Source organism: Diplotaxodon limnothrissa, linkage group LG10 (genome assembly GCF_057381915.1).
Source record: "Diplotaxodon limnothrissa isolate DT_005_m linkage group LG10, D_limnothrissa_male_GT1.1, whole genome shotgun sequence".
Classification (NCBI taxonomy): Eukaryota; Metazoa; Chordata; class Actinopteri; order Cichliformes; family Cichlidae; genus Diplotaxodon; species Diplotaxodon limnothrissa.
The window spans coordinates 23,463,987-23,478,788 of record NC_140605.1 but is presented as its reverse complement, the minus strand read 5'-3'; the positions used below and the strand labels follow the sequence as shown (position 1 = coordinate 23,478,788).

The 14,802-nt window shown below is 38.5% G+C and overlaps 1 protein-coding gene across 1 annotated transcript; it reads left to right on the top strand.

The window, feature by feature from the left end:
• The first annotated feature begins 1,971 nt into the window (after positions 1-1,971).
• Positions 1,972-14,519, top strand: hspa4a (heat shock protein family A (Hsp70) member 4a). Its single transcript, XM_085364619.1, has 19 exons — positions 1,972-2,284; positions 4,292-4,349; positions 4,466-4,606; positions 5,441-5,563; positions 6,823-6,922; positions 7,238-7,371; positions 7,667-7,911; positions 8,074-8,150; positions 8,391-8,542; positions 8,827-8,933; positions 9,512-9,645; positions 9,749-9,930; positions 10,381-10,464; positions 11,460-11,618; positions 12,115-12,240; positions 12,391-12,498; positions 12,621-12,740; positions 12,867-13,028; positions 13,460-14,519. The coding sequence occupies exons 1-19, from the start codon at positions 2,178-2,180 to the stop codon at positions 13,670-13,672; spliced, it is 2,532 nt and encodes an 843-aa protein (XP_085220745.1). The 5' UTR covers positions 1,972-2,177; the 3' UTR covers positions 13,673-14,519.
• Positions 14,520-14,802: the final 283 nt, after the last annotated feature.

Below are 14,802 nucleotides of genomic sequence, written 5' to 3'. Positions count from 1 at the left end.
TACTTTTTCTTCTTTGTTGGCGTTAAATAAGCGCGTATTTCCGGCCCAATCAACTCCGTTATCGCCTCCTATGGGTAAGGAAGGTCTACTGCATGTATTTGTAATCATTAACATTTAATTCACAGCAGCCCTGACGTTTTGTGTGTGTTTTTTTAAATAATACTATGCAAAAGTCTTGAGCAACTCCTCATTTTTCTTGATATTTTGCTTATAAGGAACAGGATATTATTCTAAGTGTTCTTGAGCAATGGTTCTGCAGGCTTCCTGAATTCTGTCAAAGTTTTCCTTTGGACATTCGCTGTTATTTTCCCTCCGTTTCAGTCCAGTCTGTGTATGTAACACTTAACTCTGACCTATGAATCATTCAAACATACAAAAGCCATCTAAGTGATAAATGAGTATGGTGGCAATACAGATCAGACAATTAAAGACACAATTTCAAATTGTATGTCGTTAAATTGTAATCGACAACTACAAAAAAGCTCTCTTCGGCAGATGAGAAGTATCTCAAAGTCATCCTTAAGAAACAGGACAAAATCCAGTAAAGACCTGACTCTTAATCCATCTGTTTGACGAAATGGTCTGAGTGAGTGTCAAGAAGCCATTCTTAAGAATGGGAAACAGCCCGAGGTATGCTAAATTAGAAAAAAAAAAAGTGGTCTGAAAATCAGTGTAATTTGAAATTTGTGAGTCGAATCATCATCAGTTTGTGCAGAAGAGGTCAGGAGAGACGTACAACTGTGAGTGTCTGCAGAATCTGTAAAACAAAATGCAGATATGAATCCCCTCCATCATGTAAATCTCATGGTGTTGGAGTTCTTGTTAAAACTGATAAATTATGACTGCAGAAAAGCACAGTCAGAGTTTGATCCTCCGTGCAATACAGTCTGGAAAGCATGACAGTGATACCAAACGCACTGCCAATACAGCAAAAGCATTATCCAAATATGTGTACAAACTCACAAACTCAGTTTTTTCTTGTATTTCCATTTGGTTTGAACATGTTTCAATATCTTGGTGCATTGATTTCCTATGTTTCAAATAAAATATAAATGAATTAGAGTTTAGTGCAGTACTGTGATACATGTGATTCATTTATACTACATTAAAGGAAAAAAATGTGCCTCACATAATAATGTTTCGTTTACAATCAGCATATAATGGCATATAAACATTCTGTTTATCATATTTCTCCCCAGCTTCTTATTTCCACTTTCTGTGGAAACAGTTACTGAGGTTAAGCATTCAGTTATCTGTCACCAACACAGTGCACACTTTCAGCAGTCAAGTGTCACCACACCCACCTGCATTTACGATTTGTCAGAGCTGCGTTTACATGTCATCAGCTCTCTTCTCTGTTTCATAGATTCTTAAATAAATGACATTTTGTTTTTGCAAACCAAACCAAAAAAGTGTTATGTCAGCTACTATTTTATACTAATTATTTATAATGATTGGTAATTTTATATCATGAAAATTACTAAGGAGAACGTATTTAAAAACTAATCTTTTTCAGTAACAACGACTTTAAAAATTGCTATGCTTTAGTTGTTTATAATTAATTTGTTTAATGTTATTATATTTTCTTATTTTCCCCACGACTTTGCTCTGAGCTGGGTCATTTACATTTTTTTTATTTCTAATAAAATAAAAACAAAAAAAAAAACAAAAACAAAAGGGGACAAAAATGACTTCATCACTTTTTGCATCACAGTCTATTTTTGTTTCCCCACCCTGATTCGATTCCAGAATTCATCAAGCTAGTCATTTGTTGATTTCACTTACTGTAAACCTTAAACTTGGAGGTTTTTTATTTATTTATTATTAAATAAGAAGAAATTTATGGAGCTTTCTCCCTACACCTCGACTGTTGGAGAACTGTCTTTCACGTGGATATGGAAAAGTCCAGAGAGCGCTAGAACCCTGTAAATCTCGCGATGTCTGCGGGCGAGACGGTAAAGCAGACCTTGCCGCTGCAGCCTGCCAACACACATCAGAGACACCGGCAACAATCAGCGGTGTGGATTATGAGTAGAAGTATTTAAGACAGAGCAGCTTAACAACTTCACTTGACTGGAGCATCTTTTTTATGTTTTAAAATCTAGTTACAGGTTTATTTTCTTTACAGAAATCATACTGTATACAAAGATAAACCTAGGAGACACATATCGCTCAAGATGTCAGTGGTGGGATTTGACTTGGGCTTTCAAAGCTGCTATGTAGCTGTAGCCCGAGCTGGAGGAATCGAGACAATCGCCAATGAGTACAGCGACAGATGTACACCGTAAGTACCAAGTAAAATCTTATTATAGTTTGTGAAGGATAGCTACACAGGACAGGTTTTCATTTATAAGTGTTGTCTCACCTGTGTCACTGTAATACACGTGAACGCAACTTCTCTGCTTTCAGCGACCATTTGTGCTCATTGCTGGGAAATTGAACTGCTTTTCCGTGTAAGTTAGTGATACATTTCTCAGCCTGTCTATGGTGAGCATGGAACCATCTAGAAATTAACTCATAAGGCTCACACCGCCTTCCAAGACCGATTATGAAGCTAAGCAAGTTAGCTGAGCTCATAGTTTTATTAACGGTAATGACAGTTTGGAGAATTGGTGTGGCTTCGCCGGTTAAAACACGACCGGGCGGTGTTTGCCACCTGTCGTTTTTAAGTAGTTGTGCTTGTCTTCAAGGCGTAAACTCCGACCAACCGGTGTGCCCCGTGTGGCAAATTGTACGCCTTGCGTTATGCTCTGTACGATGACGACAGCTTGTTGGAATATTCTAGCAAATTTTTATGTCTTTTAGCCTTTCATGTTTTAAATGGTGTAAGGTTATATAGTATTTATTATTATGCAAAAGTATTATTGAAAAACATATTGTTATCAGAAAGGTTTTTTAATATTGTTTGAATTCTGCTTATTTGGGTTCATGGCGCATTTTGTAATTCCATTAGTTAGATTTCAGTCATCGTGACAAATTTTTAAAGTCTTTACAGTATTTTCTCTTTTGTAAGAGTTCAACGTTAATATAAAGCACACAAGCGTTATTGAATGTTATACACTGTCACTGGTTTTGAATGATTAACTGGTATATTTATAGATGTATCATTACAATTTAGAATTCCCTCCCAAAGAGTATTAATAAAATGAAATAAGACCAGTTATTATATTGTAATTTATTTATAACGTTTGTATTAAACAGGGAAAGAAAAAGATAAGCATTAACGCCCAATTTATGCTTAGATGTGCACCTACTAGTCAGAAAGTCAGAAAAATTTAATATAATATATATAAAATGGGTTTTATGTCATGGTTATATGAAATATGTATACATCATTAAGTTGCTGAAGATACTTTATTGTGAATCAACCTGGACTTTTTAAAAATTATTTAATTTTATTCAAATTTACAAGGCAAACATGTGTCAGAGAAGTAGATCACGTATAAGATAATTTGGTGAATAGAAAGATTATACATAACAGTTTCTTGGTGTGTATATATATATATATATATATATATATATATATATATATATATATATATATATATATATATGTATATATGTATTATACGACAAATTCACATTCAGAATTTAAACACAGAATTTCATGTTGAATATTCGTAACACACTTATACTTACTGAGTAAAAGGAAAACAAATACTTTCCTGGTAACTTGCACAACGTTTTGTCTGTTGCTCACATAAATATGTTGCATTAAATTTTGAAAAATTATGAATATTGGACATTTTTTGACAAATATTGAACTGTTTTTGTGAACTTACTCTCTACTACATCATAAACATCACAAACACCACTGTAAAAAGTCCTTTGAGTGCTCAAATAGAATAGAAAAGCACTTTATAACAGCCAGTCTATTTACCATACAACTTCCTGTCCTGTTCTTGATTGAAGATCAGCATCCGCTGAGTGACTCTCCTCAGAGACTTGTATTGTTGACATCACCACACTCCACTTGTGTGTTCATAGCAACGCTTACTCTGTGTCATCAGCATCTGTGTTTGATAGAGATGGTGATGAGAGGCAAGCCCTGTGTGATTTAAGTGGACTTACCACACCACTTCAGCCTGTGTTTATATAGTACAGACAACTCAAAACTTAAACAAGCCAGTCTGGAGCCTCAGTCCAGGTTTCAACAAGGATTATTTAGAAAAGTGCTGAGATCAACTAGTTAAAAATTGTGACCAGTGTAGATTGGTCACTGAACTATCATGTGAAGCTCTGCTAGTTGTGTCATTAATGTAGCTTAACATTTTGACTCGTGTGTGTCCAGGTCTTTTGTATCGTTTGGACCCCGAAATCGTTCGATAGGAGCTGCTGCAAAGAGCCAGGTAAAAATTAATTCACCGATACGGTCATATTTATGAGAATTATTTACAATTAAATGTAAAAAGTGGTTAATACTTGGCTTTGTTTCCTCCTGTTTTGTCTTTCTTTTTTTATTCAGGTGGTGACCAACTATAAGAACACAGTGCAGAGCTTCAAGCGATTACATGGCAGAGCGTTCACAGATCCTTACATCCAGTCGGCCAAGTCTAACTTGGTGTACGAGCTGGCACCGATGCCCTCTGGGGCCACCGGTATAAAAGTAAGACTGTATTTTCTAACCAGGTTTCTGCCCTCAGCTTAGCTGATGGGAAATAATTAATCAAAAGAAAAGAAAGACCATTAAAAGAAAATTAACCGAGAGACCGCACAGTAGATACAACAGCTTATTTCTGACTATGTTGCATCCTCCACTCACTACATGCTGTGCTCTAAGAAGTGCGTCATGTAATACTTTTTGCTCTGATTCATAGCATTCCTACTTCATCTTCCCATTTAATCCTAAAAACACTTTCAGTATGTTGTACTTATTTCTGCAGGGATTTTGTCTCTTGGAATATTATCCTATGGGCAAAATGATAATTGTGTTGGTGATATGAACCGTACGCTTTGCTGACTGCCTAAATGTGAAAAATGTACACATTTCTGGCACTAACAGATGATGACTGTGAGACTCCAGAAATACCCAAAGTTATTGCAAGTGCATAAATGACAATGCTTCGCTTGGCACACTGCAAAGGCACAGAGCGGCATGTTGTAGAGTCCCCGTGGAGATGATTAATGTCAGTCCTCAGGATAAATAAGAGCACAAGAAATATCAAATCAAATCAAAATACATAAACCTGGTTTTGCCTGTTAAACCACAAGGCTTTGCAATCTGCATCTTTTCCATATTTTATCACATATGCATATTTTTGTCATCTTAAAAAAACCCTAAATGAAACTGAGATAGCCATTTAAATAATTAATGAGTTTTCTTATTAATGGAAATATTAACATAAAATGTCTTGTGTACACTGCAGCAAACATCTTACTCTACTGGACAGCTGTATGATTTGTCCTGACAGTAATCTTTTACCTCATTACCAATTTCTAGGTGATGTACATGGAAGAAGAGAGGATATTCAGCACTGAGCAAGTAACTGGCATGCTGCTGACCAAACTGAAGGAGACTGCTGAAAGTGCACTCAAGAAACCAGTAGTAGATTGCGTCATCTCGGTAAGCATTAGTTGCATCCTGGCTCAGGGATTTTAACCAGCTGCTTATAGCCCTCCTTTTCCATCATGTAAACTGCATCCACCGATTGCTCGTCCTGTCACACTGAGTGCAGCCAGCGCGCCTGGTTGATTCACGTGTTTACATTTGGGTTGCACATTACCAGCTCCTTCGTAGCTTTGGTGATGATGACTTCTTCCTCAAGTACCTTTTGCAGGACCAGTTTTCTTGCATATTTCGCAAAGTATTGTGGTGTGTCAGAGGGTGTTGAAGTCGCCTCCTTTTTAGGTACTAAATCATCATTAGAGGCTGACACGGTGCTTTTACTGTCAGACTTTCCTGGGCTTGTCTCATTGTTGTCTGCACTAGAGGACCTAAACACATGGCGTTGCTACAGCAATGATTTCCTGTATAATACTTTTGTATCATGTTAAAACTTCCAGATTTTGGATGATATAATGTGGCACAACCCTACTTAAGCTCTATGAGACGTGTTAAATAGGATTGGATAGGTCTTTTATTAATCCACCTGGTTATCCTGGTCTCAATAGATGGTTTTTCAGGCTTAGGTTTGTAACAACAGATCTTATGGAGGTAGCTTTAAATGTCTTAGGAGTTGTTTGTTTATTTGGTGAAAGTGACGTTGCATGATGAATCTTTAAGTTGCCATAAAGTGACTTTGTGTACTGTACCTGAATAGAACACTGCATTAGATTTACATCCTGTCATTTGACAGCCAGCGATTAATGTCATCCTGTTGAATTTTCTACCAGCTCAGGTAAAATATGCAGGCTGACAGCTGCCTGCAAGGTGTAGAAATGCTTTGCCACCTGCTCTTGTCACATTTTGAGCCCTGAGCACTTCAGCACACGTCTTGTCTGAAAGCTTTATTTCGTCTCTTGTACCTCGAAGCTGAAGAGTGGGAAGCGTGTGTTTCTTTAGCACAGAATAAGGATCTGTTACGTAATGTTACAGAGCTCACACTTTGAGGCCCTTGCTTTCACTGGGCCTAAACTTAAGGTTTACATCAGCTCTGGAGATGGATGACATGTTATTAGTACTGTTGCCAATAGCTAAATTTAGCCTGTGATCTTTTCCACAAGGAGCTGTTTTGTTTTGGCACCCTGAGTAACTAACTTGGTAATTTTATCCAGGGAGGTTATGAATCTTGTGAGATGGGTGATTTATTCCTTTGAGGGGCCCAGATTGATCCTAAATATGGAATAGTGTAATGTAATGTTTTTTTTTTGTTTTCCTCTTAGGTACCAAGCTATTTTACTGATGCAGAGAGACGGTCAGTCATGGACGCAGCTCAGATCGCTGGCCTCAACTGTTTACGACTGATGAACGAGACTACTGCAGGTTCATGGAAACATCTAGATCATCTTTAAGTCTGCTGTGTTGTTGTTGAGCCTTTAATCTCATACTACTCAGAAACACGTTGAAAATGGTTATTGCATTAGCTTATAACTTAACCATGAGATACAGTGAAATAGATGCACAGCATTAAACCTGCCCTACATTTTATTTATATACATTTGCAGCATTGCAGTAACAATTGCATTAGTTCGAGCAGATTTAGTTTAGCATAGTGCAGCTGGAATTTGGAGTACTAATTAGTTCCTGGATGCAGCGGTGAGCAGAAAATAACCTGAAGCTTCTGTCTGATTGCTGCAGTGACTCTGGCATATGGAATCTACAAGCAGGACCTGCCAGCTCCAGAAGAGAAGCCCAGAATAGTGGTGTTTGTGGACCTGGGCCACTCTGGTTACCAGGTGTCAGTTTGTGCCTTCAATAAGGGAAAGCTCAAGGTGAGTGATGGATAAATACTGAAAGTGCTCATGTGAGTTAGCAAGTTTACTAAAGTGGATTCTGTTTAAATCTTATATTTACGATATTCTGATGTCAATAAACAGGCCTGACTATTAAATAAATGTAAAAAAAAAAATACAGCATTTACGGTCAGTGGTGAACACTTCTGACTATCAGTGATGTTGGTGTTCTGGGTTATGCTGTTGAAAAATAAGGAGGGATCAAAAATCGTCAGAGGCAAAACCTAAACTTGCTTCTACCTACTACTAATATATTTACCTTCTCTACTGTTAGATCCTGGCCACTGCGTTTGACTCAGACCTTGGTGGCAAGGACTTTGACGATATCCTTGTCAACCACTTCTGCGAGGAGTTTGGAACTAAGTACAAGCTGGATGTGAGGTCCAAGCCCCGTGCACTTGTGCGGCTCTACCAGGAGTGCGAGAAGCTCAAGAAGCTGATGAGTGCCAACTCCTCTGACCTCCCTCTCAACATTGAGTGCTTCATGAATGATATTGATGTTTCCAGTAAACTAAACAGGTAAGAAGTAAAGTTAAATTAAATAAGAGAATAAGATCAGCATATAGCATGTAGCCACAAGTATTTTAAAAAGGGAATAGTGTTGTTTCTTAAATTAATGGAGTTTTCCATAGTGTGCATGTTGGCTGCACCTATTAATAATTTATGATCATGTGTCCCCAGAGGCCAGTTTGAGGAGATGTGTTCGGGGCTGCTGGCCAAAGTCGAGGGTCCCCTGCGCAGCGTCATGGAACAAGCCAGTGAGTACATGAGACTGTAATAGCAGCTGGACTATCCCTGTAGGCACGTGCACGCTCACACATTCAGTCATGTGCTTTGCTGTGGTAGCCCTTCCCCCTGGACAACAGCAGCACGTTAGCCTTCCTTTAATCATTACTTTTCAACTTTAAAAATAAAATGAAACAAATATGAAACGTATTACTTTGTAAACCTAAATAACCTGCTTTGTTTCGTGATTGTCGCTTGTTTTTTGTATCCAGAGCTGAAAAAGGAGGATATATATGCAGTTGAGATCGTGGGTGGCGCCACCAGAATCCCTGCCATCAAAGAGCGGATCAGCAAATTCTTCGGCAAAGAGCTGAGCACCACCCTAAATGCAGACGAGGCCGTGGCCAGGGGCTGTGCTCTGCAGGTACAGCATGCCTGTCACATGGCAAACACTTTGATCCCCACAGTGACTCAGGCAGCAGACTCACACAGTAACAGCTGTGTTATACCAGGAGGGAGACCTATGAGAGGATCGCTGAAGGCTGTGATCTGTGAAAGATTTGGAGACAGTTTAAAAAAACAAAACAAAAAAGATTCACAAATACTGATACTGAATACTGAATACTATTTTTGGCCTGAAAATGAAGAACACAAAAGTTTAACCTTAAAATTCTGGTTTTTGTTGTTGTTGTGTTTTTTTCCCCTCAGTGTGCCATCTTGTCACCAGCTTTCAAAGTGAGAGAGTTCTCAATTACAGATGTTGTCCCTTACTCCATCTCCCTAAAGTGGAATTCAGCTGCAGAGGAAGGACTCAGGTACTCTTTAGGCTTGAATCTAACAGAAAGTAGCACAAACATCCCTTTAATGCAGCTGGTTTAATACTTGAATGTATTGTCCTCCTGTTTACATTGCTCCTATTATATTGAAGGGTAAGCTTAGCCAGAACTCGTACTGTTGACTCCCTTCACGACTTTCTGCCACACCTTGCCCACACCCATGTACCACGCAGATCCAGTATCAAAAATCTTTTCTGGATTCATTCACGTTTTGCTAAATAACATCCAAATCCTGTTTCAAGCCCTAAAACCCTCTCATAAATGATCTTTGAGTTTGATAAAGACTTCAGATGTGTTTTATAAACTGTTGCCAAATAACAGATTGGTGCGTGCTGGTGGGTAGGTGGGTGGGTGGTTGAGTAGGTGGAAACCTTCAGAGGACAAATGGTAGGCTTCGTGTCAGTTCTCTCACCACTTGCGTTGTTGGAATAAAAACTGTAAGCTAGCACAGCTTGTTTCAAACCATCGATGACATGAACAGAAAATTGAGTTTACATTCTGATGTCCTGTCCCTGTATATTTGTCTCAATCACCTGCTCTTTCTGTGTTTTTTGCAGTGATTGTGAGGTTTTCCCAAAGAACCACGCAGCTCCTTTCTCTAAAGTACTGACCTTCTATCGGAAAGAGCCATTCAGCCTTGAAGCCTACTACAACAATCCCAAGGAGCTGCCTTACCCTAAAGCCACTATAGGTACAGCAACTTCATTCAGATTTAGATGCAGTTCTGTGAGTTTCTATTTATTTGTTCATATATGCGCAGGTATTTTCATCAGTGCTAACTTTTAACTCCGCAGGCCAGTTTCTGATCCAGAATGTGGCTCCTCAGGCATCAGGGGAGAGCGCAAAGGTCAAGGTAAAAGTTCGGGTGAACGTTCACGGTGTGTTCAGTGTATCAAGCGCCTCGTTGGTTGAAGTCGTGAAAACTGCTGAAGGAGAGGAGCCAATGGAAACAGACCAGATCGTGAAGGAAGAGGAGGTGTGTATTATGTGCTTTTGCACTGATTGTTAGACACTAATGACATGGAGAGGGTATGTGTATATCAGTAAGGAAGAGACGGGAGAAATGTTTGCTTTCTGTTTGTGTTGCGCCTGAGAAAGCCTTTCAATCAGTAACCTAGTTCCAGCCCCACCCCATTACTGTATTATTTAGGCATCTTGTCTTGACAAGCTTTAGATGGCTTTAATAGCTTTAGCAATGAAGGTTTCTGACTACACTATTGCATACAGACTGATTGCAACTCTTGAACAGGAGTGCACATGACACAAACATTTCCAAAACCTTGACGTGAACATCTGAATAATTGCTGGGGACTGCCATTTTAAAATGGGCTGAACCCAGATTTAATAGATGACACCAGCAACAGAGCAGCACATGTTGTTTTAATTTAATTATATGTATATTCTTTCTTTCGTTACCGTGTGTCAGAGCAAAATGCAAGTGGACCAGGAGGATCAGAAACTCCAGGCTGGAGACAACGGAGACAAGAAAATAGAGACAGAAGAAATGGAGGTAACCTTGTGCTGGGCGATAAGGAAACCCTAATGCCCATACATGCATATATACATACATGTGTACATACATGGGTACATACGTTCATATAGAAGAAAAATTAGGTTGTTCTGTATAAGTACTACGCATACAGCAACCCGAAGACTTTAAAATGTAAAAGAAGTTCACTTTCCTCAACAAACCTTGTTCCCCTAAAGACACAATTTACAGTGTTTAACACAAAAATAACCCAAAATAGACTGATACACATGTACATGGATACTTATGGAAGCTTATTTCTGCCACTGGGGAAAAAGTATTTGGCAGAGCTAATGTAAAATTTGATATGTATTACTCCAGCAGTGTCTATTGTGAAATATATGTCTGGCAAGATATGACCATTATTGTAATTTTTAACCATATCGCCCAGCACCAGGTAACCAATACATCCAATACATTTTATTTTCCTCATTATTTTAAGAAACATGATTTGCCACTGACTTTTTTTTTTAATTTAAAACATTCATTTATTTTTTATTTTTTTGAAGCATGCTGTTTAACATAAAAACACACATAAATTTCTCTATTTGTAAAGACTAACTTCTAAAACCATGTCTTAAGCAAACCTCAAATGGCCCTCTGAAGGTCTGAGGTGTCATCACTTTCCAAAAGTGTCGTCATTCCCAGAGCTTAAAACTATAATTGTTCCTCTCACTTACAACGAAAAATGCATCCATACTTTATCATGTGGAATTTTGCTTTTGACATAACAAATAAAAGCCATAGGCTCATGAAGAAATTATAAACTAACAATATAGAAACTTACAGTCAATACAGGCCAGAATTTACCTATCACAAAAAGCACAATAAAATTATACAGATGGTACAATTGTGAAACTGGTGAAACACAAAAGCACGTTTGAAGTTGGAGCTTTTCAAGTACTCAAAAAGGCTGAAGTCAAATACTGCTGATTTGTCTGGTGGGGGAAAAACGTGTTTCATCTCTGCTATTACAGACAACGACAGAGGATGCCAAGCAGCAGGAGAAGAAGAACGACCAGCCTCCTCAGGCCAAGAAGCCCAAAGTAAAGACGAAAACACTGGAGCTGCCCATAGAGAGCAGCTTGGACTGGCAGCTTTCCGGAGAAGAACTAAATTTGTTTGTGGAAAATGAGGTAATGCTGTAAAAATCACAAGGAATGTGTGGTGTGCATGCACAGTGTTGTCTCAAGCAGTAATGCCTAGTGATGCTCACTGGCCCTGGGTTAAGCTGTCCTAGTTACCATTAACATTTAAAGAAGTGTCTCCATAGTGTAGCTGTTTACATGTATTTGTCTAAGCAGCAAAAGATAGAAACGAACATATTAAGCAGCCAACAGTGTGAAAAAGGGAGGAGCTGATTTGGCTTTTATCATTAACAGCCCCTAAAAATGGACAACTCTTGATCATTTGATAATTAATCAGTTAATCAAACCATAATATCACCTTTTTTTCTTTTTCTTTTGACATGTGTAACATCAGGAATATACCTGAAATTGTAAATGTTGTCTTGCTTCATCCTCAGGTGTTTTTTTTGTATGTTTTTGTTTTGTTTTTGTTAGTTAAGTGTGCACCAAAAAAAAAAAAAACAAAGTAGTTCAACTAATGTAGACTTTACTGTGACTCCTCCAGGGTAAGATGATCATGCAGGATAAGCTGGAAAAGGAGAGGAATGATGCAAAGAACAACGTGGAGGAGTACGTGTACGACATGAGGGACAAACTCCACGGCATCCTGGAGAAGTTTGTGAATGAAGCAGTGAGTACACACTGGACACGTCATCATACACTGATCGTCTCTGTAACATTTGGATTCTGTTCAATTTAAACTAAGTGTAAACCTTCAGTTCAGATGAAATGCATGCGTTTAATGTTAAACAATGAATCTTCCTCACTGCTTCACATGCAGGATCGCGATTTGTTCTCATTAAAACTGGAGGACACAGAGAACTGGCTGTATGAAGATGGAGAAGACCAACAGAAGCAAGTTTATATCGACAAACTGGCTGAACTCAAGGTAACTACGCACTCATTGTATGACTGGACAGTTTTATGGGAGGAAAAAAAAGACATAAAATGGTTCACTCTACAGATATTTGGAATAACTTTGCGGCCTTACTGACGATGTTGCTTTAACAGAAAATTGGCCAGCCTATCCACGAGAGATACGTGGAAGCTGAGGAGAGGCCGAAAGCGTTTGAGGAGCTTGGGAGACAAATCCAGATGTACATGAAGATAATTGAAGCTTACAAGGCAAAGGTAACCAGGGTTTGTTGTTGAACTCTTTATACAAAGTTTTAAGAACAGCTGTAGGTCAGACATATCACAGACTAAGCTCAAGAATCCCCAGACGTTTGTCAAATTTACTTTTGTGTGCCCCAACAGGACGAGCTCTATGATCATCTGGATGAGCTGGAGGTGACCAGGGTGGACAAGCAGGTAAATGATGCCATGGTCTGGATGAACAGCAAGATGAACCAGCAGAACAATCAAGACCTCACCGTGGACCCAGTGGTCAAAGTTACAGAAATCAAGGCCAAGACTAAGGTAGACATTAAAAGCACACACACACCACTTGCATGCTCTTTAAGAGAGCTTCATTATGGGCTTCCTTAGGGTTTTAAGGGCTCATTGTCTACAATTAGTAGACAGTAATATAAATATGAACATATTAGCAAAGTTTATCCAGTATACTTTTGTAACATCAACTTAAAAAAATCTTAACAGAATAAACATGAATTATTATTATTATTTTACTTTAAGATCATTATTCATCATTATCTTTTGTTTTCCTTATACTGACGGCCTAAGAGCATCTGAAGATTTCACAAAAACCCAACGCCAAAAACGACACTCAACAGTCTTGTAGTAGCTGCCAAGCAGTTTGAAGTAATTTGTCATTGTGGTATGAGCTGAAGAATTTAAGTTTAAAAACTGTGATGTCATGTTCTAAGCATGTGTATCTTTTTACTCTTTAGGAGCTTTATGCATCCTGCAACCCAGTGTTGTCTAAACCCAAGCCCAAACCCAAGGTGGAGCCTCCTAATGAGGAGAAGACGGAGAATGGGCCGGTTAACGGACAGGAGGGAACAGAGAGCCAACCGTGCAACCCGGACAAAACGACGCCCGCGGGCACGGAACAGCAGACAAAAACGCCAGAGAAAAATCTCCCTGAAATGGACATTGACTAACTGCTTCCACTGCAGCCCCTGAGTTTTAGTTTCCTCCTGAAACAGAGTTCTGTCCTTCCTCTGAGATTGTTCTTGATGACCGAGTAGCCTCTCTCAAAGACACAGACGACAGCATCTCTAATCAACACTACGCATCAACCAGCCGCCTCAGCATGCCATTTCTCATTTTGTTTGACTACAAAAAATATTGCATAATAGTAATACTGAACGGACTACTTAATGACATAAAGGTTGTGAGCGTAGGATGGAAACTGCTTTCTCTCTGTGCTGCTTTGGTGGGCTGTATTGTTAAAGATGACTTCAGCATTTCCAGAGCAAATGTAAACTATGAATGTCAGATATGAAAAATTTGTAAGCAAAATAGCTGTTCAGGAGAGAATTATACATACGAGATTATTGAAAATGTAAACTACTGCGGTATGTCTGAGTGTAAGTATACATACAGAGGCACTGGTAGTTAACACGGATTGTTCAGAGTTGTACATGACAAAATTGTGTTCCCCCACCACCACCACCACAAACAATTGTAACTTCGGATTATAATGTTATTTCGTTTAAGTGGAAGCAGGGAGTTTTTGTTGAGTTTACTTGTATTGTATGTTTGAACTATATACAACAAGTTACTGTCATGCAGTATTTCTTTGTTGAGCTTTTCTCATTCAAAAGCACTGGTATGTCTGTTGTTCTCTGGTAGCCTTGAATTTTTTGTTTTGGGAGGGGTTTTGTTGTTTTGTTTTGTTTTTTACTTAAAAGTGAATGCTGGTGCAACAAATCACCTTTTTGGGTGCTGCTGTTGTTGCCACGTCACCAAAAAGAAGCAAAAATTTAAAAAAATAAAATGACTTATAGCTGAAAAAGTTGTTTTTTTTGTCTTGAACACAGTAGTAATTGCATATCCTACATCCAGTTTTCAGAAAGAAAATAAGGTTTATTTTAAATGTAGTTTTGCAAACACTCTACAAACATCCTGCAACCTTGCACAATACACTGCTCCAAAAAATTAAACACTTTTTAAGCAGAATATAACCTCAAGCCATTTAAACTTCTTGAATATTGATATGGTCAATTAAGTAGGAGAGCGCTGCTAGCTTTTGACCGACCCGTAGAAGTGGCCGAGGTAGTCCAACTCT

What these genes read in the sequence shown, in the direction of transcription:
- hspa4a (XM_085364619.1), top strand. Translation starts at nt 2,178, where the DNA reads ATGTCAGTGGTGGGATTTGACTTGGGCTTTCAAAGCTGCTATGTAGCT. An exon ending in CCAGGGGCTGTGCTCTGCAG is followed by an intron (nt 8,543 to 8,826) that starts GTACAGCATGCC and finishes TTTTCCCCTCAG; the next exon opens with TGTGCCATCTTGTCACCAGC. An exon ending in TTACCCTAAAGCCACTATAG is followed by an intron (nt 9,646 to 9,748) that starts GTACAGCAACTT and finishes TTAACTCCGCAG; the next exon opens with GCCAGTTTCTGATCCAGAAT.